This window comes from Myotis daubentonii, chromosome 1, assembly GCF_963259705.1.
Source record: "Myotis daubentonii chromosome 1, mMyoDau2.1, whole genome shotgun sequence".
Classification (NCBI taxonomy): domain Eukaryota; kingdom Metazoa; phylum Chordata; class Mammalia; order Chiroptera; family Vespertilionidae; genus Myotis; species Myotis daubentonii.
The window spans coordinates 115,062,759-115,084,769 of NC_081840.1; the positions used below are offsets into that span (position 1 = coordinate 115,062,759).

The window sequence follows — 22,011 nt, forward strand, 5'->3', positions numbered from 1 at the left end:
CATTGCTTTTTGAATCATTAGACACAAATTAAGTTAGTCAGAGTCTTGGGACATGGAAGAACACAAAAATTAGATGTGGCAGTCTTGTTAAATCACTATTTCTTTCTCCTCATAGTTTTTAATAGTGTGGAATTTTGATTTAAGTTATAGCTGACTTTTAAAATTTTATATTTGGAGCAGGAAGAGCAAGATCTGGATCAACAGGGAAACGAGGTATGCTTTTTGTCGGGGTCCCTACCACAACACTTTTACTGCACTTCAGCTCCCAGAACGTTTGACACAACTAATTAAAACTGAAAAGGCTAAGACAAGGCTCTAGTCAGACACTCTGGGTTTGAATCCCAACTTTGCTACATATAATTGCAACCTTGGAAACATCATTCCTTGTGCCTGTTCCGTTATCTGAAGAATGGGGATGATAACTGTCCCTAAGAGAGAGCTGTTTTGAGAACTAAGGTAACATATGTAAAAGATTTAGAAGAGCTCATGGCACGTAGTACCAAGCATTTTGTCTCTAAATTTACTCATATTAAAAAATATGGGCAATCTTATAGGCAGCCACCAAATGGGAAACTCTAAGCCCTAGGAGTTCTCCTTAAGAAAAGGTAAGAGAGAAGGCTATTCTAGCTCTGAAATTTTCCACTTCAGCACTATGAATATTTGGGGATGGATAATTCTTTGTTGTGGGTAGCTGTCCCATCCTTGGTCTTTACCCACTAGATGTCAGTAGCGCTCTATCCCCACCCCCCCCAAACACACACTCCTCTCCCCCATTTGTGACCACCGAAAATGTCTCCAGACATTGCCCAGTGTGTTCTGGGGGCAAAACCCCCTGGTTGAGAACCACTGGTCTAGCCAAAGTATCAGTCCCATTTCCATGCAATGGATTTAAATCTATTTGTGGTCATGTTTCATTTTAATCCATAGTAGTTTCCCACAACTCAAGTAACACCTAGCAAGTTTTTTTCTCCCTTTCTCTTAAATGGATTATGAGTGCCGTTTTGAAAATCATTTTCTCATTTCTCATTATGCTAGGAAAAATGATAAGTAATCAAGAATATATATTTAAACACCATTGGTCTTAAGCTCTTCAGAGCTATAAAGCAGAGCTTACGACTATCAATCAGAAAAGGATAAAAATACATTGAGATACTATTTTGACAGGTTTTAGAGTTGTTTTTTAGAAGTGATGTGAATTACTTTAATAATTGTTTGTTTTCCCTTTTTAGGAAAATCTGTTTGACTCTTTGACGGGACAGCCACATGCTGAAGATGTACTATTGTTTGCCATTCCAATGTGTGCCCCTTATACCACCATGACAAACTATAAGTAAGTCATCACCATTTAACTAAAGCAGCTGTCACAACAGTGATTTATGAGTTGTTTGTAATATCTGTTTACTAACATATACAATTCCTCTTTAAAGATACAAAGTGAAACTTACTCCTGGAATTCAGAAAAAGGGAAAAGGTATTTAAAAACTTTTTTGAATTGTCATTTTAAACATTTCTTGACTGAACAGAACTAGATTCTTCTAATTTCTGTTTACAGCTGCAAAAACAGCCTTGCATAGTTTCATGCATTCCAAAGAAGCAACAGCAAGAGAAAAAGACTTATTCCGCAGCGTAAAGGTAAGGTATTCCTCCTGAACTTTCTGAAGATGGCAGAACATTCTGAAAATGTCAGCAGTTACTTGCTGTTTTTTTGTTCTTGATTTATTTAGTAGATGCAAGTTGCAGCTACTGTCTTGGTAGAAAATGCTTCCTAGAAGCAGTATCAAATAAGTAGAATCACTTCACATAAAAATTTTAGAAGTGCCTTTCTTTTGATAGCACAGGATACATAAACTGTCATAAAAAGAAATATGATTGACCATATAGAATGTGAAAATATTCAGCAATTCTCTTTTTTTAGGACACGGATTTATCAAGAAACATTCCTGGCAAAGTGAAAGTGTCTGCACCCAATCTTCTGAATATAAAGAGGAAATAGCTGAAATGAAATCCTAAAATATATTAAGAAGAGCCACTTTTATAGTCTTTTGGAAGTTCAAAGATGAAAAAACTATGTAACAAGATTTCGGCTTTTAAAAATGAACTAAACATTGCCTTGCTATATCTGCCAAAAGGACTTACTCTTGTTTTATTCCACTTTTACAGAGAGGAGACACTGTCTATGATAGGATTTCCAAAATATCTGTGGACAGTTAAATGCTAATTGTATACATCTGTAGTTATTCTAAATTTTCTCGAAATTTGTGAGGTTAATAAGTATTCATGCTGTAAAGAAATTGAATAGTGAAATGGCTCAGTTACTTAGACTATTGACTTGGTAGTCTACTGTATATAATGTCTAATATATCTGTCACTCACAGGCCAATCACAAGTTGTTGGGTTTTGTTTTTTTTTCTGGTGGTGGGGGTTGGGGGCAGTTAAACATTTAGAATTGAGTCTTGAAAACCCTAAGTATTGAAGGAGTAAGTTTCCTTCTGCCTTATACCTGTCAAAATGTATATTAGACCAGATTTAAAATATAAATAATTCCCATGACTAAGCTTAAGGAATAATACTTTGAAGAAACTGGTGTTGAACATTTCCATGCGTTTATACACCCTCACTTTTCACCTTCTTTCTTGTAATCTCATTCAGTTCTGTACCATTTTATTTTCCACCTCTAGTATCAGTGGCATGTTACTGAGTACCTTAACCTACAATGTCAGAAGTGCACTTTTAGGGTTAGAGTCAGGAAAGACTCCAGACCCAGTTTTCTTCTGTCTCCTAGCAGAATGGGGAATAAGGTCATACCTTATTTCCATTCTTTTATGAGCTACAAAACTGCTACTTTTTAAATGATCAAATAACAGCTACTTAGATTCAACATGACCAATTCCCCAAGACACTATACCAAAGCATTTAAGGTCAAAGTACTAAACAGCTGTTTGTCCTTCCAGAATTTATTTACCAGTTTTCAGTCCTATTGAGAGTATTTTTCCATTTGAAATTGATGTTTAAAAAAACTTTATAACTGTGTAGCCTCATATTGTAAGTACAACAAAATAGACTATTCTTGCCATTAAAAAACATCTAAATTAATTTTTGAAAATAATAACTTCAACTTGGGGGGTAGTATAAGTGTATAGATGACGTGTTGTGGAATTGTGCACCTGAAACCTGTATAATGTTAACCAGTGTCAACCCAATATACTCTCAATAAGAGGGGAAAAATAACTTCACCATTTTAGGTGGTAAGAATAAGTGTTTCTACCGATAGGTATCTTGAAGTTATCAAAAAGGAAATATAACAACCATGCCTTGGGGTAAAGCCCAAGTATTAATTTTCCTTTGTTTTAACAGAAGACAATGTTACTGGTGTTAAATACATTTATTGTAAACTTTGGACACAAAAATAGGTTCTCTAGGCCATTCACATGCACATTAAAACCAAAAAGCTGCAAAGCTACACAATGCATGTAACTATACAAATGATGCCACTCTTTGATGTTCACAGAATTGCTGTCCATGCAAGGTGATCAGAGGCATGATCTATGAAACCTAAGACCCAGAAGTGTTGTTACTACCAAACCTCTGATGAACACTGTGAAGTAAGTGTTTTGGAAGGCAGTTCCACGAGTTGGCTAACATTTCTTTAAAGCAAATGACTGCTTCTAAGCTTAGCCTGAAAGAATAAGGGAAGAGAAAAATAATTTCACTTTGCTGTTTAGAAGTACCCTCACTTGATAAGCTATTAAAAAGAAAGAAACCATTTTCTTTAAAGATTTTCATAGGAACTGGTTAGTTGGATCCATAAAAACTTGTTAGTACCCTTTTAAATTATCCATAAACCTAGTTTTTCAAGAGCACTATTTTAAATACTCTAAAGTTCCAAATAAAAAGCTACTTACCTTACAAGAGATTTTGGTTGAACTGAAAATATGAGTACTTCATTACTGTGTGCCTGAAAAATAGATAAGAACACATTAAAAAGCAAATACTTTACAAATAAGTTTCAGCAATATTATGAAGTCTCCTTTAACATAAGATAGTATACTTACCGCTCTGTGATGGACAAGAAGGTTATTGGCACAACCACCAAAAACAATTACTTCTCCTTCATCACTGGCACAAGCTGTATGCCATAATCTACATTCAAAACAAAAGCTTGAGTTTGCAGTCACCCAAAACACCAAATTGATCATTTATACTAGAGAGACTGATGACATAAAGACTAGAGATCTTTAGTTCAGACCAAAACATCATGGAGTGAGAAGCAATTACCTGAAAGAAAAGTAGCCAAAGCTAGAAAAATCAATGCTTTATTTGGATGTCAGCATTTCCTCTTTGGTCCAAACCTCCTATGCAGTGAGGGGTTTGAACTGAAACTGTTCTCTAGATCTTTGTTAGCAATACAGATCTGTGTGGCATTTGGCCTCTTCTGCTTTTCATAGGCAGGGCCAGCTGGCCTCACACAGAACTTCTGAGGGTGCTGAATCTGCCTGAGGGAACAAAGCCTCTGAAGGCCCGATGAGTCTACGGAAAGAATATTTGTGCCGAACGGCGTCTTAGTGGCTGACTATACTGAGGTTAGAGGCTTAGGAAAAATGCAGGATGACATGTCTTAATGTGCTTTGAACATCTAGTTTAACTGTCCTTTCCTTTCCAGTCTTTGTAACAGTTCTTTTTGAGGATAACAACAAAAATAACGGGGTGTTTAATGGGCTCTTCTTTTTCAATGGCTTGACTTCTTACTCTTTGTTATGCAGGGCCATTGAAAATCTAACGGAAAGTTCTTGGTTTTTTCCTATATACATTAATTAAGGTTTTGAAATTCTCTCCTTTCCAGTTCCTTTTCTTTTTCTTTTTTTAATAGTAGCCTAGATGCAGTTCAGTTCACTTAGGTAAAGAACTTGATTATAAATGTTAACTATATCAGTAATTTTATGATAAAGGAAAAAGTGAAAATCAAACTCCAGTCCTATCTTTCAGAGATGATGGAAAAGCAAATGACTGCTTCTAAGCTTAGCCTGAAAGAATAAGGGAAGAGAAAAATAATTTCACTTTGCTGTTTAGAAGTACCCTCACTTGATAAGCTATTAAAAAGAAAGAAACCATTTTCTTTAAAGATTTTCATAGGAACTGGTTAGTTGGATCCATAAAAACTTGTTAGTACCCTTTTAAATTATCCATAAACCTAGAAAAGCAAGCATCTGATACTAGGATGGGTTTGTTGTTGTTGTTTTTTCTTTCAAAAGGCCTGATGTTAGGGCCTTTTGAATGCTGTTAGTGAATGCTGTTAGTGAATGCTGTTAGTGAATGCTAGGGTATTTATCATTCTATCTTGTACACCTTTATGGACCTCATTAATTTAGTGTAAGAATTACCTTTTTAAAAAATATTTTTATTGATTTCAGAGAGGAAAGGAGCGGAAGAAAGAAAGAAACATCATTGATGAGAGAGAATCGTCGATTGGCTGCCTCCTGCATGCCCCACACTGGGGACTGAGCCTGCAAGAGAATTACCTTTTTAAATAGATCATACCTTGGTTTGTCAGTGTAGGGATGATTAAACTGTAGCCATTCATTTTTACTGATACAGTAAGTCCAGGCATCACCTGATTGAAACAAAAAAACAACTATGAAGTATGTTATTCTGCCAATGTGATATTAATATTTAAAGGACACAGCTTTAGCAAGAAAGCTTATTAATCAGATTGTGATAGATAAGAGAAAGTATATTTCCTTTTATCCTCTGCAATAAACCAAGTAAGCCCTTGCATATTAGAATCCTTCAGCAGGGCCTTTAAGTATTCCAGGGCATTTCTTTACAGAAAACAATTAACAGGGTTATATTATAGGGTCAAAATTAATAGTAAACCTTCCAACTGACCCTGTAGCCCTAATACATCCAAATAGACTAATTTTTTCCAACTAAGTATATATGATGAATGATAGTTTATCACTATTTTTTTAAAGAAAAGTTGAGAGAGGTGGTTTTAAATTGATTTCAGAGAGAGGAAGGCAGAGGGAGAGAGAGAGAGAGAAACATCAATTTCTCCTGCATGCCCTCTACTGGGGATTGAGCCCACAACCTGGGCATGTGACCTGACTGGGAATCGAACCATGACCTGATTCATGGGTTGACACTCAACCACTGAGACACACCAGCTGGGCTCCTTTTTTTTTTTTTTTTTAATATATTTTTATTGATTTCAGAGAGGAAGGGAGAGGGAGAGAGAGAGAGAAACATCAATGATGAGAATCATTGATTGGCTGCCTCCTTCATGCCCCCTACTGGGCCTCAAGCAACCCGGGCATGTGCCCTTGACCAGAATCGAACCTGGGACCCTTCAGTCCACAGACTCTGTCCACTGAGCCAAACTGGCTAGGCCAGGGCTCATATTTGTAAAGACTTACTTAGTGGCTGTTTATCAGTGGTAAATCCTCCAAAGAGAAAGAGATGATCTGAAGAAACCGGTGTCAGTGAGTGCCAAGATCGGCCAACTGGGCACAGGCCTTGTGGAATTCTGAAAATAATAGCTAAGTTAGAATACTGACTTCTAAAAGTAAAGAAATACTGAAGTTGTATGGAATTAAAGAAAAAAGAGACTTTAAACTTAAAAACGCTTTTTGGTATTAACTACATACTTTAGAATGAACTATTTTCTTTGACGGTCAACTTTAGACCTTTTCTTTTCAACAAACATTGAGCACATACTATAATGCCAGGCACATAGTTAATGGGAACTGGAAATAAAGAAAATTTAAGCAAGTACATTTTATACTAATAATAGAGAAAAGGGAAAAAAGCCATTGAAATTTTTTATAAAACTTTTTCTAAATAATTATCTAACATAATACCTACAATTCATTCCACTCCCATGTATCCAGATTAAGATAGTGAAGATCATTCATTCTAGCATCCTAAAAAAGGATAATTAAATAGTTACCATTTTGAATAATTCAAAGCAAGTCATTGAAACTGTTTATATACTCACCCGATATCTGCCTCCAAACACAAAGCCCTTGTTTCCAACTGTTGCACAGGCATGGGCAGCGCGAGGTGAAGGTGCTTTACCCTGTTAAAGTTAATAAGCAATTTATTAAGTAAGGGAATGTTTTATAAATACCAGAGTCTTCAGTATATGAAGATACTCATGATAATGGTGCTGTGTTAAGTGCTTTGATGCAGTAATTCATTTAATCCTCATATGTTCTACAGTTACAACGGTTTGGGCTGAGAATACTTGAATGACAAACCACTTTCCACATAATAATATGCAGACACTTGAGCTTTCAAGCTGAAGTGTAGACTTCTAGTCAATAGCAGTACTAAAGCAAACTAATAAAACTGGGACTTTTAATTTTACATTTTTGAGGTGTATTACTAAATGAACAGAATGCTTGTTTTATTTTTATCTGAAAGCTAGCACATTATATAACATCTGTAATCAGAGGAGAAAGAAACTGATATTTGAGTAACTTAAGTTCCAATATAGTGCTAGGTCATTTATTTAATTACAAACAGTAGCACTCAATATCTATTAGATAATAGATGCTGGGCTGGTCTGCACATTCATTAAACTTTTCTGAGTTCTAGAGTGCTTGGAGAATTATGAAAGCTATGGCCCTTCTCCAGAAAACAAGAAGAATGAACTATCAATCTTAACACCACCTCCCAACTTCCTTTCTCTAATAGTCATGCTTTAATAATCCATTAGTCTTTAGTAACTCACAGTAGTTATAGGCTGACTCCAGATAAATGTTTCAGTGTCTAAAATATGTACATGATCATTCCATCCTCTTGGGTGACTTGAATTCTACAGAAAATAGTAAGAATTTGAGTTATTTTGCAATTATTTTACAAAGAGTGTTTGCAAAATTATATAGCCTTGATCTGATTTATTAATTATTAACAAAATGAACAAAACTACTACCAAACAAAATGCATTATTTCAACATACTAAGCAGACCATATGCAAATATGAAACTTCACTTACCCAAAAAGATGTTTCATCAAATTCAAAAGTTCCCAATACTTTATCTTCAGGTAAATATCCATATCCTCCAAAAAATATTAACCTATTATATTAAAACAAAAACATAAGCCACTAAAAATTCAGATATGCAAGTTAGTATATAAGATTTTTCTTCTTTGTTATATGAGTTGCAAAGGCACAGTTGAGTATATGAAAATATTCATAATAATGGCTATATGTCTCAGTGCTATGTTAAGTGCTTTGATGTATTAATTCACTTAATCCTCATACATTCTATAATTTCAAAGGTTATTGGCTAAAGATACTTGAAGGCAAACCACTTTCCACATAAAACCCCAAACCTTAGTGCTGCTGCTAACTCACCTGTTTTTATATACCCAGACACCAAGTTTATCCTTTGATGACGGAGGAATTCCTTGGCAATCAATTCTTTCCCACTGTAATACTCTGTCTGTAGACCTTAAATCCAGCATGTAGAACTGTCAAAAACAATGGTTTCAGTTAGATCTGGTTTTGTGTAAGAAATTCAACCTTGGTATTTAACTTTGCTGTGATTTATAATAATAAGAATATCATCTAATTCAATACTACCTATGTGTCTACAAACTGTTCTTGAGTCTAGATAAGGAACTTGTGCCAGAATATAAATTACCTAAGTCACTAAGCATCCTGTTTATTAATTCAGCTAATTTTTTTTTTCCACAGCCACACTTTTTTGGTGAGGGAATAGAAGTATATTGGTTTACATTCTGGGCTTAGATAGGCACTTAGAGTTTACTGATCTAATTTATGGGTATCAGGATGGTATAACCAAAAAAAAAATCAGACTCAGCAACTGCACTCCAAATTCAACTTAACAAACATGTCCTATGTGCCTACTTAACTCTAGGAGCTAAGGACAAATCTTAAAAGATTAAACATTGGTCTATCTTTAAGGGTTCACATCCAGGTGCTTGAATATATATATATATTTTTTTAATTATTTTTTTTTTTACTTAAGACACCCAAGCCACTTGATATATTATGACTACAATTTCTCTAAAAGCCACAGCTCTCTTTCTCAAGCTTCCTCATGTTGTGCAAAATTATTTTTCTCCTTCTTAGCCCTGAAAAATACATGGTTCAAATACAGCCTATAGCTATGCTTCAGAACCCTTTCTTTAAACAAAATCTTTAAGTAAAAGCCTAAAATATAAAAACTAAAATGGTGCTACACTTGTTAAAATGGTAGCGGAAGGGGTGGTCTGGAGCCACCTAACACCATTATGCTCCTCTCACAGGTGCCCTGGAATTCCTAGGAGCAGTTTGAAACCATCTCAGCCATATGCTCCATCTACATTGGATCATTTGACATTTCCATAAACAACATATTTGTTTACACTTCTGCATCTTGACACCTATATCTTGCCTCCCCCTTTGAACTGTATTATTCAAGAATCACCTTCCTACCAAACACAATGTCAAGGAGTCTTTTTCAGATTCAAAAATATTTACTGAACTATTACAATAGCCAGGCTCTGTGTATCTCTGTACCATATGCTACTGAAATCATTTACCTGTTATATGTGTCCCTTCTAGAATGAGCTCCAGGAGGCACAGACTCATTCATCTGAGTCTCCAATGTCTAACCAAGTGCTCAGCATACAAGGTGCCCAAGAAGTTGCCAAATAAATGAATTTTTAGTCTACCTAGATCATATGCACCTTTCTGACTGACTTCATCTGTCTCTCCTGGCCTGAGAGAACAACTGATCATCTTTTTCCTATTTGGGTAAAGCATAAACAAAGTCTGAATGACAGTATCTCATGGTGCCAGATCATAGAAATGTTAGTAGATACAATTTTGTCAGTGTTAATTTATCCCTATGGCTTTCTGAGCGGTGGCCTGTTAATTTTTACCCTGCTCCCCCCCCCCCCATGATTACCTCGTTTTCATCTAATTTACTGTTACTCATCTAACACTCCAGGTTGCTAAAAGAACAAGTAGCTGCAAAGAACACAAAGAAAAACAACATAGGAAGTTACTGCACACAGGTTACCAACCAAGTTGATTTTATAAAAGGCCTAGGTAAATACAAACCGGTAGACAAAATACTGAAATGCACATTCATACCATAATCAAGTACACATATTTCTTAACTGGGATAGGAATAGCTATGGGTAACCATAGAAGTCTCAAGTTGTCTAAAGAAAGAATAAAACTGCCTTGAACCGTAACCCTTAGAAACACTAACCTTATTCGTATTGCCTCGTGAGTGGTGTCCTCCGAACAAGTACAGCATCCTGTCTACACACACGGCACAGCTTCCCGACATGGAAGGAGGAACATCACCTTCAGTGTTCATTTTTTTCCTGAGAGGAAAGCAATGTAAATAAGCCTCCCACAAGGGAAATGCAAAAATATTTTTATTTTTCTTCTATTTCCACAATAAAGGGGGGGAAATAAAATGAACGGGTTGACTAGATCATGTCCAGGGTCTCATCTAGCTCTAAAACTAATTCAAAGAACGAGCTCTTTCCTCTTTATCCCACAGGCTTTGCCGGCCCTGCACAGAGGCCGAATGAGAGCTTCTAAAAGCTACAGTGTCACATGACTCCAGGAGCGCACCATTTTATGTTTTTTAAACTAAATTGTTTGCTTTCTATTTACATGGCCAGAAAGTGGTTGTTTTGGTTTTTGTTCTTGACTGGGCCAGGAAAACGACGTCCCAGTCCTGACAGATTAATTCAGTAGGTGTTTTTATTTGGTCACCGTTAGCCATTCAAATGAATCTGATTCAGATCGTATGTAATACTACAGACACTTATGTAGTACTTACTATAAGTCAGGCACTGCTCTCAGTGCTTTGCATATTTTGACACATTCTGAATCTAAAAATAAAGCTGAATCAAAACTACTTAAGAAATAGACGATTCAGAATATTAATAGGTCACTCAAGGTCTTCTCACAATATCACTTTATAATAAGGTTTTAAGTTTTAATAGGCTTATTTTTTTAAAATTATGGGGCTGATTTATTATTTTTATTTATTCATTCATTTTTCATTCCTCATGCAAGAATATTTTTCCATTGCTTTTTTAGAGAGCGGGAAAGACAGATAGAAATACATCCATTGGTTGCCTCCTACATGAGCCCACCAGGGCCCAGCCCGGGGAGGAGCCTGCAGCCGAGGTACGTGCCCTTGACTGGAATAGAACCTGGGACCCTTGAGTCCCCAGGCAGAGGCTCTATCCCTGAGCCAAACCAGCTAGGGCTATGGGGCTGATTTTTAAAAATATGTAGAATTCCATATTATAGGGATACTATTACACATTTCCAATTATCTAGAAAAAGATTGGCAAACAGCTCAGAAAACACCGATTAACTATGTACAGAAGAATCTTAACATGCTTAGTTTAACTGTTAAATCAAGTGGGAGTACTATTCCAGTTCTGAGATCTATAATATGTAATATATGTAAAGCACAAAGTTCTCACAGTGCAAACCACGGGGGAAGCCTACTTCATAAATCCTCAAACATGACTAACCCAGCCTTTTGAGAATAGCGTTAATCCTGCCACGGACATACTCTTGAGTCCCACTGCTATGAGACTAGCAAAAGACCCTTTCACCATATCCCCACGGAAGGCAAATTTACGTTAGTTTTGTTTTTTTAAACAAAACATACTATTTTATGGAAATTTTAATGTTAAAATTAAAATACCACCTTTATTTCTAGTATATACAATCTATAATTTTTTGCATTCAAGATGCCACATAACAAAAGACATAATGTCTTGAAAAAATACATATGTGGAACTTTTATTATATTTCCATTCCAGGATCTGAAGCCTCTACCTCTATTATAATACTATGATACTTTATAGAGTCCTGAATAGAAATTTCTCCAAGGATCATAAAAATATCTAGTAATTACTGATATTTCTGAAGAGACGCTAAAGAGTAAGCTTAGCAGTTAGGCCAAACTAGCACAACACTGTTTTCAGAACATATAGCTTAGCATCTTTAACTAAAATGTTTTTATTGATTAGAATGGGCTCTACAGAGTTTTTTTTTTGTTTGCAACAGTATTTGAATGTTTTAGTCCCTCTTATAAATCCAACTAGAGGCCTGGTGCACAAATTTGTGCACCGGTGGGGTCCCTCTGCCTGGCTGGCGAGCGGGGCTGATTGGGGCATCTCTCCCAGTCCTGGACCAGGGCCAGCCGAGGGGAGGTTGGCTGTGGGAGCACACTGACCTCCAGGGGGCAGCTCCTGCATTGAGCATCTGCCCCCTGGTGGTCAGTGCACATCATAGTTACCGACCAGTCATCTAGTTCTGGTTGTCCAGGCATAATGGTCGCTTAGGCTTTTATATATATATATAGATTACCATCTTCCAGTCTCCATGTTGTAGATCCATAGTTCTTCTCTAGGCAGGTAAAAGTCATATAATCCTCTGACTTGATTACTCTAAGAACCAAAAAGAGAAAATTGAAAATATAAAAATAATTGGTATTCTAGAGGCACTATTGTATGCTTTTTCATATCTGAGATACTGAGAATTATGAAAAATTAAATATGTCCAACAAATCCATCAAATGCACAGTTCTCCCCACCCCATGCCACATACTCAAAGTAATGCTTATTATAGACAGCTCTTATTTCCAATTTTTGAGAGAACAGTTATAACGGTGTAGGTGCCGTGGTGCAGGAAGGTAAGAGATCGGGAAATCTCCAAGGCCACTCGGTCCTGAACAGACCGGGCACCAAATGTCATTGCATGGCTTCAGGAGGGTATCCCCGAGCCGTGGTCAGCAGACTAAAGGAAGGTCTACCTTTAACTCTTCACCCACACTGGCACGTGATGTATATAGTTTTCTAGCCATTGTTTCCTTTGACCCATGCATTCTCTACCAAAATGCAGAGAGGGCAGCACTGCAAATATGCAAATATTAAGTCCTTACGCAATATTTTAAGTTCCTTGTTCTGCTCCATTTCTTTCAGGTAATAATTTTTAACAGACTGTGCGTACCATATGCTCTTAGAACTAGCTGAGAGCTACCCATGGATTGCTTTATTTAACCCTCACAACCACCCTTAAACGTAGTTGGTATTTCAAGAAAACAGGTTTGTTAGAGAGGCGATTTGCCGAAGGTCCTTGGCAAGTGATGGTAGAACCAGGATTTCAGCCTTCTTTCCCTGAAGTTGCAACTTCAACTGCTATCTGACCTCTCCAGCCTTTGAGCCTCACTGGCCACTTTCTGAACGATGTCAACATCCAGTCAACAATTGCAGTTCACTGAGAATGGGTGTCGGAGTCCAATAAGCTTGAGTGTTCTACAGGAACAGAGCACCCGGCCGCCATGTGAGCTTTTCGCTTTTCACTCCACCCCTTGCAAAGGGAAAGGCTAGAAGACAGGAGGCTGACCCTGAGGAGATGAGCCTGGCCTGGAGAGGGCAACTGACTACTGTGTGAGAAGCTAGGGTTTATCGCCTTCAAACAACCTGCAGGAGCTTCCGAGCCTACTCTCAGGTTCCGGCCAGTCTATGGATAGCCTGTTTCTAACACCCACCTAGTTCACCAGTACGCCTCAACCTTGCCTCAGCCCTCAGCAGCCAAGACCTCAAAAACAGCACCAGAAATATTCTACCCTGACTACCCCACCCCTCCCCATGCCCAAAGAAAGCCCCATTCCCTCAATGCTGAATTTTACAGACAGAATTTTGAATAAAGTAGAAATATGATTAGACTGAAATATGATTGACCGACAGGTTTACTTTTCTCCTTGGGAGTTACTTACATTTCAATAAGGGTCCCACATACCTACCCCCCTTCCTCTTAACAAGTACCCTCTAAGCACCTACTCATCGAGGCTGAGGAAAACACAAATTAGACTGGCAAAAAGAAAACGCTTTTGTTGTTAAACTACATGAAATAATCAGGGCTGCCACCGCACTCTATCCCACCCTCTGAGTCATCTCACAAGCTGTCAACTGTGATCAGATCAACTACCATGAACTGAAATTTACTGCCAGAGTCACAAAACAAGTCATCAAAGGAACAGGTGTAGTGGCCTAGATTTCAAACCAATGGGGGAGGGAGGAGATAATGTTTTCCCCAGTATGTTTCATTGATTTTTAGAGGAAGGAAGGGAGAGAGAAATATCCTTGTGAGAGAGACATGGCTTGGTTGTCTCCCATACACACCCCATCCAGGTACCGAACGGGAAGCCTGGGCATGTGCCATGACCTGGAATGGAACCAGCGACCTTTCAGTGCAGGAGAGGATGCCCAACCGCGCCACACGCGCCAGGACTACGGCGAAAAGGGACTGAAAAGAATGGCTTTGGTAGGAATGCATCACAGCCAACTGGACAGATGACACAATTCTAGAATGTGGAGTGTTATTGGGAAGTTCTTAAGATCGAGAGAGAAATAGTGGGCAAGGGTTAACGTGGGGAGGAGTCCCCTGGCAGAGGGAGAGAAGAAATGCAACTGGCAACTAAGTACATTGTTTACATTAGGGTCAAGGAGCTGCTGATACTTGGTTACTGGTGGAGCGTTTCCATTAATTTTCGTAACATGTTTCTTCCGACAAATTCCAGCCCTGCCGCAGCGGGAACCAGCCCTACAATGTTCCCACCGCAGAGCGATGGCCACCCGCACAGGTGGCAGGACCGGGCGGGCGGGGGTGCGGGGCGACGGCTCCTGCGGCCTCGAGCTCCGGGCGGGGGGTGGGGGGGTCGCCTACACCCCAGCCGCCCGGTCAGTGGCCAACGGTGCCCGTGGGCCCAAGACCTCGGTGCCGCACGCCGCCACCTCTTACACACACCCCGGCTTTTAAATAAAAACACGGTTACCAGGCGCCGCCCACCCTGCCCTCGCCCCACACAACGCTCCGCGCTCCAACAGCCGCGCCGCCGCGAGCAGCGGGGAGGGTGCGGGCGGGCGGGAGGGCGGCGTGACAACAGCCCGGGAGCCTTGGGACGGGCCCGGGGTTCGAGAGAAGGTTCCCACACGCAGGGGGACAAGGGGGAAACCCAGGGGTCAGTCGGGGCGCGGTGCCGGCCGCGCTGGTCCGCCCGCCGGACCCGCGGCCACGGGCACCCCGAGCGCCGCCGCGGCCGGGCCCACTGACCTTGTAGCCGCCCCAGACGAACATGTGGCGCCCGTCGCCCACCGCTACGTGGCCGCTGCGCTCGGCGGGGCAGGCGAGCTCCGCGGCCTCGCAGCTCTCGTAGGCCGGGCCCGGCAAGTCGTCCCGCGGATCGTCGTTGCCATCAGCCATCTTGAGGCTGCACTTCTGTCCGCTAACAGTCCCCACCGCGGCGAGCGGGGAACAGACAAAGGAAACGGGAGAAAGAAACGAGCCGCGGCGAAAGGGACGGCGTTGAGGCCGCCCCTCGCCGCCCGCGCTCCGTCCGGCCGGCCCCTCGGAGGACGGCCCCTCGGAGGGGGTCGCGGGCGGGCGGGGCGGCGGGAGGGGCGCGCCCAGGGCCGGTGCCGCCTCCGGCCGTGCGCCCGCCCCCGCCCCGCCCCCGCCGCGCCTCCGAGCCCGGGTGGACGCCGCGGCCGGAACCGCCCGATCCGCGGAGGCCGCCGCTGGGCTCGGGCAGCGCTGCCCACGCTCAGCGCCCCCAGCGCCCGGTCCGCCTGCCGCCGAGCTCGCGCCTCCGCCCAGCCCCGGCCCCGAGCTGTGCCAGGGCTTCCGCGCGCGCCGAGCCGCCTCCCACGGCGGGCGCTACAAGGCTGCGCTGCACTCAGCCAGGGTTCCCCAAAGACTTTCTTCCCCAGAAATTCCCTCAACGGGTGCGCAGCCTGCACAGGGCAGTGAAATTGCCCCGCTGGCATCTCCTGGTCTCAGCCTCTCCAAGGGACCCATGCCCGGCTGCCCTGTGGACACGAGGAGACGCGCCTCGCCCTTTCTGGGCCACACGCCACCCACGCTCTTCTGGTTCAACAGAGACCTTTTTAAAACATATATATTTTTTTATTGATTTCAGAGAGGGAGAGAGAGAAACATCAATGATGAGAATCATTGATTGGTTGCCTTCTGCACGCCCCACACTGGGGATGGAGCCCGGAACCGGGCATGCGCCCTGACCAGGATGGAACCCAGGGACCCTCAAGTCCACAGGCCCAAGCTCTATCCACTGAGCCAAACTGGCTAGGGCTTCAGCAGAGATCTTGATTTAGTTTGGAAAATCACTCGAAAAGCGTTTCAAAACCCACCACTGCCCAGTCATTCAGGAGAATCGTGATCACACACACTGACAGGGTTTTCTCTTACATTTCAATTAGGTCAAGAGCAAGTTCAGAATTATCATCTAAACTTGATTCCTCTCCTGTAAAATAGGACGGGACTAGAGTACACCTAAATCCCTTATCTAATGGCGCCTCTGTATTTGGATGAGTTTGGTGAGGGGAGTGTACTTGATTATCATCTCTTCCCATCTAAACGCTGCAATCACTTTTTAGAAGGAATACTTTGTACAACCAAGGGCTTAACTTTTCATAGCCTGAAACTCCTTCCCTCCCCACTGCCTGCTTGTTACAACTTAGCAGAATCTGTGGTAACAGTGCTTAGAGGTAAATACATAGGGTGTCCCCCAAAAATGTACTGGTATACACACTTTGAATAATTATTGATTGCAGGAGGCCGCCCATTGTCTTCACTAGCAGAGAAGTGCAAACAAGGATCCTGGAGCGCTGGTGAACCTTGAACCCATGGCAAGGGCCTGAGTTATGCACCGACTGTCTAGTCCTGACAATGGGGGCTCAAGCTATTTCCTGATCAAATAGTCTCAGAGTAAAACCTTCTAATATTTACTGACCTTTAAGATAACCTGTCTGTTACTGCAATTACCTGCCTAAGGGTTTTATGTTTAACCAAAGTTGAATAAAAGGCTGGCGAGGCCTGGGCACCAGTGGAAGTCCTTGCCCTTGAGTTGGACTTGCCCGCCTGTACCCCCAATATTTCCAAATTATCTCTTGTCTCTTCTCTTTCATTTGTGTGCGGCTCCTCTTCCAGATCCTGAACCCTGAACCACGTGGGACATGGGGGAACAAATTAATTCCAATGTTTCTTTCTTTGAAAATTCCAATAGAATGACATAAATACCATGGAAAAAACAGGCACCAAAAAAGGTGCACAGGGGGCATTATTTGTTTCTTAAAATTGCTTCTTTTCCTTCAAAAATATTCTGAAATCAAAATTTTAAGTTGTCAATATATACTACCCTGAAAAGTATGCTGTCTTAGTGCATTGATTTCCTTTCTCACACACATACATATAAATAACGTATTGATGAGAACATCGCTTTGTGTCTGCGCTGACAGCATGAAGTTCTAAAGAATATTTTAGGCTTCTATCAAAAGGTTAATTTTTAAAAATGTTTGTGCAAAAAATACTATTTTGAAAAACTGTACACTAGTTTTGGTGTGCTATTTACTGTATCATACTAAAAGTGATAATACTAAAAAAGAACGCTTCTTGACAACTGGAAGAATATCCTGAGAGACATCATAAAGATGGCCAGAAATTCTTCTTCCTTGAGAACCAGACTGGAGACCTATTTTATGAACCATCTGAACAAAACCTTCAAGAATCATCTTTCTTTTTTCTTCTTCTTTTTTTTTTGTTAGAACAACTCAGCAAAATAAAATTCCCGTTAATTGTTGGACAACATTGTTTCACACACTCATCAAACAGGCCAAAAATAAATAAATAAACAGCAAATTCATAGACAAAAAAAAGGGGGAAAAAAGAAACCTTTTTATCTTTGGCCTTTTTTAACCATCTTATATAAACCAACTATTTATAGTACAGATAAGCACATACACAAAGTTACTGGAATGTTCAGAATAGATTGTTTTTGCTTTTTTTACAAGGTTTATTTCTCCTTTGAGATTATAATGAACATGGTCACACCACAAGTAAAGTCAGAAGTAGGACAGAGAACACTCCAAAGGCTGGTGTGGTCATCCCAAAATCATTAAAAACGGCTGACCCCTAACAATATGTACAAAAATATAAAATGTAAATAAAAATACAGCCAAAACCGGTTTGGCTCAGTGGATAGAGCGTCGGCCTGCGGACTGAAAGGTCCCAGGTTCGATTCCGGTCAAGGGCATGTACCTGGGGTGCAGGCATATCCCCAGTGGGAGATGTGCAGGAGGCAGCTGATCGATGTTTCTCTCTCATCGATGTTTCTAACTCTATCTCTCTCCCTTCCTCTCTGTAAAAAATCAATAAAATATATTTTTTAAAAAATAAAGAATTAAAAAATTAAAAAAAATAAAAATACAGACAAATTTTTCTTTTTAAAGTACTTTTAAGAAAAAAGGCAGGGCCTTGGACATTTTGGTTCTTTTCTCCTTCCCTGTTGCAAATTCACGTTGTGGTTTTGGTTGGATGGTGGACAGTGCGTGTCATCTGCAGGTGGTACTGCCCCAGGTGGGTGGGGGGACAGGCGGGCGAGAGTCTCTACTCGAAGTTGACCACGTTTAGATTCTGAGAGGGGAAGTGGAAGGTGAATAGGTCACAGAGGCCTTTAACTTTTCCCTTTTTTGTTGTTAGTCATCCTCATCGGTCTTCTGCTTCTTGGTGTCAACATCGTCATCCTCATCATCTTCAGCTGCCCGTTTGCCTGTAGCTGCCTCAGCCTCACCTTCATCTCCATCCTCTTCTCGCCATCACCTTCTTTCTCCTCTGCCCCCCTCCTCCTTCCTCTTCTTCATCTACCTCATTGTCAGCCTCCTGCTCCCCACTTTCCTCATCCTCAGCCTTCCCATTAACCGGTGCATCGCTTCCATTCTCTGCCTCCTCCACAACTTCCTTCTTCTCCCTTAGGGCCTTGATGGTGATCTCCGAGCTGGTGTCCACGGGCGTGTCTGACATGGTGGGGATTTTTTTTTTTTTTTTTAAAGCGAGAGTTGGAGGACTCTGGCGAAGAAGCTGCAGTGAAGGAGGCCCGCAGTGGAGGTGGTTGCAGCGAGCAAACCATTTCTATGTTACAGAATTTACCAGGCGACCAGAAAATACAAAGGAGTACCCAGAGATACAGGAGGAACCCATTTATTTTCAGATGTTTCGCATGTACTAGTACAATCACTCAGGGGAGCCTGTTTCTCCCCAAATCCTGAGCAAACCAATATGGAGGAAGCTGTCCCTTTATACCCTCTGGTTTCTTTGTCCCCCAAATATGGATGGGACTTCCGGACCTTTCACAGGCTTTGCAAAAAGCCCGTGTGTTGGGATGGGGGCAGCGAGACCACACCTAAAGGCCTGGCCCGGGGCCAGCGCTGATAACCCCTCCGGGGTTGTGTATGGTTCACGGTTTGTGGCCTCTGTTGTAGAGAAAGGGGCAGTGACTTCATTACAGGCTGTCAAGAATGTGCATTAGGTTACTGGCGCAGATTCAGACTGCCGGCCCCCAAAATGTCTGATTTTCCCGTCGTTTGGTGGAGCGGAGAGGGAGCCACAGGAACATGCAAAGATGGCTTTTCAGAGCAGCCAGTGGGCTAGACCCATCTTTCAAACAGAAAGTCCACAGGGAGAGTTCAGAGCTAATGTTATGAAGCTGAAGCTGTATTGCCTTGGGCTCCTGTATACTGTGGAGGTCAACAACACAAAAGTTGACAGTAAACCATCAGCTGTTGAAAAGTGAGGAATGAATACTGCTTGGCTATCACACTTCAAAACTGGCTTTGCCAGCTCCCAGACCCTCTCCATCTCCGAATAGCAGGAGGGCCCCGTTTTAAGCCAAGTTACAGAGACAAGTTAAAGATCAGAATTCCCTGTCACTCTCACTATGGGACTATCTCAAGACTTATAATTTTTGAAGTAGTACAGTATATTAGATCAAATAAGTACAGCACTAGTTATGTGTGCCATAGATAATATATAGATTTTCATTCTCTTGAAGCCTACATGTTGGTGTGCATTTGAGGGGCTAATCCAACTTTTAACGCTCTAAGTAAACCATTTAAAACCGGAAGTGCTTTTCTAAGAGGCTAGAGAAGGCATTCGTATACTAGTAACCCAGAAGCTATATTAAAAAGTATTCATCCCACTCAGTGTCATCTACCACTATCCAATAGGTTTTGATAATTTCCCCTTAAATGTGAAAGGCTGATACTGAAACTCATTGTAATAAAATACTTGTAAGCTGTACATTGCCTGTGCGATTCATTTTCTAAATTTTATTTAGTCTAAAAATAGTTAAGAAAAAATGAAAACTTACACTGAAATATTGTTTGTACAATCAACTCTAATGACTGGTTCACATGAACAAAACTGGAAAAATAGTAAATCTACATAGTTCATATAATAAATAAAATGTAAACACACACTATCTCAATACATAAATAGAAGTTTTACACATCAAAATACAATATATATAAAATATATCTCTAAAATTTAATGAGGTACTATAAATGACTATAATTTTCATTATATATTACATACATATTTCAATAGAGAAATATAGTTGCTCTAACATTTTGAATTTCAGAAATAACTTGTATGGTGGTATTGTGGAGAGTAATTTTATAACCAAGCCTTTGAGTAATACATCATTATTAGTAATTCACTGGAAGGGTATGCTGTAATAATATGAACAATTTCTTAATTAGGGCAAAAGTACTCTTAAGGAATATAAGCTATAGTGTTTTATTTCTGTATAAGCAGTTAATACTGAAAATGAATGGGAAGATAACATATTTTCAATATCCTTAAGCAACAACTTTGTAGAATGGTGTGGACCAAACTGAGGGGTTTCAATAAAGGCAACTTACTAGATTACCATTCCATTTCATTATTTATAAAAATCACTTTAGATGCACTCTTCCAAGGCAAACTATATTTTAATGTGCCTCAAAACTTAATAATTATACTGCTTCTCAATATTTCAGAGCCTGGATGACAAATAAACCTCCACTTTAGGCACTTTAAAATATGGTCTTTGTACATATAAAATTGGACAAACTAATAACTTAGGGGTAACAGAAAGCAATTGAATGCATTTATTCCCCGACTCAAATAAAGGTTTGACGAACACTTATGACAAGAAAAAGGAAAAGTACAATGATGCTTAAGAATTCTTTACTAGATAAGTGCTAAAAGGGTGGGGGTTCCACATTTAACACCATAGCAGTGTTTGTCTACTTTATAATTTTGGCCAGCTATATTAGTAATTTAAGAAGATGTTATTTAAATAACTGAATTATTTAATGAGAAGATTTAGGTAATTTTATAGTGACTTGAGAGAATCTATTCTATCTAAAAGTTGATATACAGTGTTTTTATGTATCATTATATTGAGGGATTTCTAAAGTCCTTGGGTAATTTCTTATTCTCCTCAAATATGTATAATCTTTCCAGCAATGAGTACACAGTGAGTTAAAATTGCCTACAATTGTAATTACTTTCAGAAAGCTTATTTTTTTTCTGTAGCTTATAAGGAAATTATTCTAGAAATATAAATTAATCTGCTATTAACATCTCATTCCCATATATCCCATTCCATGTAATCACTTTAACATAACATTTTTGCTTCAATTTTATCTTCTAAATAAAGCCTCCAATTTGGGGAGTAAATATACAGTCTGATTAAAATGTTAAACATATTAAACATATAAAGTATATAACAACTTAATTGTTACTGATCCACTGATACTTATTTTCTGTTTCTTCTTTTTGGGCTCTTTGTTCTTCTCGGTGGTTAGCTGCAGTCCAAAATGTGATTTTTTTGAGTGCTTGTTGAAGAAGTTTAGGAGGTAATGAAGATATTTGACTTTCTAAAATTATAGCATTTTTACCAATGCAGTCAAGGCATGACCTGCAAACAAAACATAATGGAATTATTCATTTTTAAAGTTATAATATAAAAAATATGTAGGTAAACTTCTTAAAAATAAAAGTCATTTAAAATCTCTATATAAAAGCATAATATGCAAATTGACCAGACGGCAGAATGACCACTCGCTATGATGCACAATGACCAGCAAGGGACAGGTGCTCAATGCAGGAGCTGC

At 40.0% G+C, this 22,011-nt stretch overlaps 4 protein-coding genes across 15 annotated transcripts in view; 1 reads left to right on the forward strand and 3 right to left on the reverse strand.

Annotated features, from left to right (window-relative positions):
• Positions 1 to 2,380, forward strand: part of NEMF (nuclear export mediator factor) — a 68,548-nt gene extending 66,168 nt beyond the window's left edge. For 6 of the 7 annotated variants that reach the window (XM_059658752.1, XM_059658775.1, XM_059658782.1 and 3 more), the window contains 5 exons: positions 178 to 213; positions 1,230 to 1,330; positions 1,428 to 1,471; positions 1,553 to 1,632; positions 1,916 to 2,380. In XM_059658752.1, the coding sequence (XP_059514735.1) occupies positions 178 to 213; positions 1,230 to 1,330; positions 1,428 to 1,471; positions 1,553 to 1,632; positions 1,916 to 1,993 (339 nt within the window). In that variant the 3' untranslated portion in view covers positions 1,994 to 2,380. The remainder of the gene's footprint in view (positions 1 to 177; positions 214 to 1,229; positions 1,331 to 1,427; positions 1,472 to 1,552; positions 1,633 to 1,915) is intronic. The other variant, XM_059658757.1, reaches the window with a different exon arrangement.
• A 987-nt stretch (positions 2,381 to 3,367) lies between these two features.
• KLHDC2 (kelch domain containing 2) lies at positions 3,368 to 15,470 on the reverse strand. Its single transcript, XM_059658823.1, has 13 exons — positions 15,113 to 15,470; positions 12,365 to 12,444; positions 10,227 to 10,344; positions 8,357 to 8,472; positions 7,994 to 8,075; positions 7,730 to 7,813; positions 6,992 to 7,072; positions 6,859 to 6,917; positions 6,411 to 6,520; positions 5,536 to 5,608; positions 4,053 to 4,140; positions 3,903 to 3,955; positions 3,368 to 3,676 (listed from the first exon to the last, which is right to left on the reverse strand). Exons 1-13 carry the CDS (start codon positions 15,260 to 15,262, stop codon positions 3,553 to 3,555), a joined length of 1,218 nt encoding a protein of 405 aa, XP_059514806.1. The 5' UTR covers positions 15,263 to 15,470; the 3' UTR covers positions 3,368 to 3,552.
• A 2,784-nt stretch (positions 15,471 to 18,254) lies between these two features.
• LOC132213006 (prothymosin alpha-like) lies at positions 18,255 to 19,236 on the reverse strand. The gene is given in 3 exon segments (XM_059658965.1): positions 18,255 to 18,665; positions 18,668 to 18,691; positions 18,694 to 19,236. Coding segments are annotated over 3 exon segments (321 nt in total). The 5' UTR covers positions 18,875 to 19,236; the 3' UTR covers positions 18,255 to 18,549.
• A 137-nt stretch (positions 19,237 to 19,373) lies between these two features.
• The window catches only part of KLHDC1 (kelch domain containing 1), a 59,189-nt gene continuing 56,551 nt past the window's right edge, over positions 19,374 to 22,011 (reverse strand). For all 6 annotated transcript variants that reach the window (XM_059658938.1, XM_059658947.1, XM_059658923.1 and 3 more), the window contains one exon: positions 19,374 to 21,815. In XM_059658938.1, the coding sequence (XP_059514921.1) occupies positions 21,629 to 21,815 (187 nt within the window). In that variant the 3' untranslated portion in view covers positions 19,374 to 21,628. The remainder of the gene's footprint in view (positions 21,816 to 22,011) is intronic.

Coding starts and splice junctions, on each gene's coding strand:
- KLHDC2 (XM_059658823.1), bottom strand. CDS start 15,262: ATGGCTGATGGCAACGACGATCCGCGGGACGACTTGCCGGGCCCGGCC. Junction 12,445..15,112: donor TCGTCTGGGGCGGCTACAAG/GTCAGTGGGCCC, acceptor TTTGGTTCTTAG/AGTAATCAAGTCAGAGGATT. Junction 6,521..6,858: donor ACATGGGAGTGGAATGAATT/GTAGGTATTATG, acceptor TATTATTTTCAG/AATTCCACAAGGCCTGTGCC.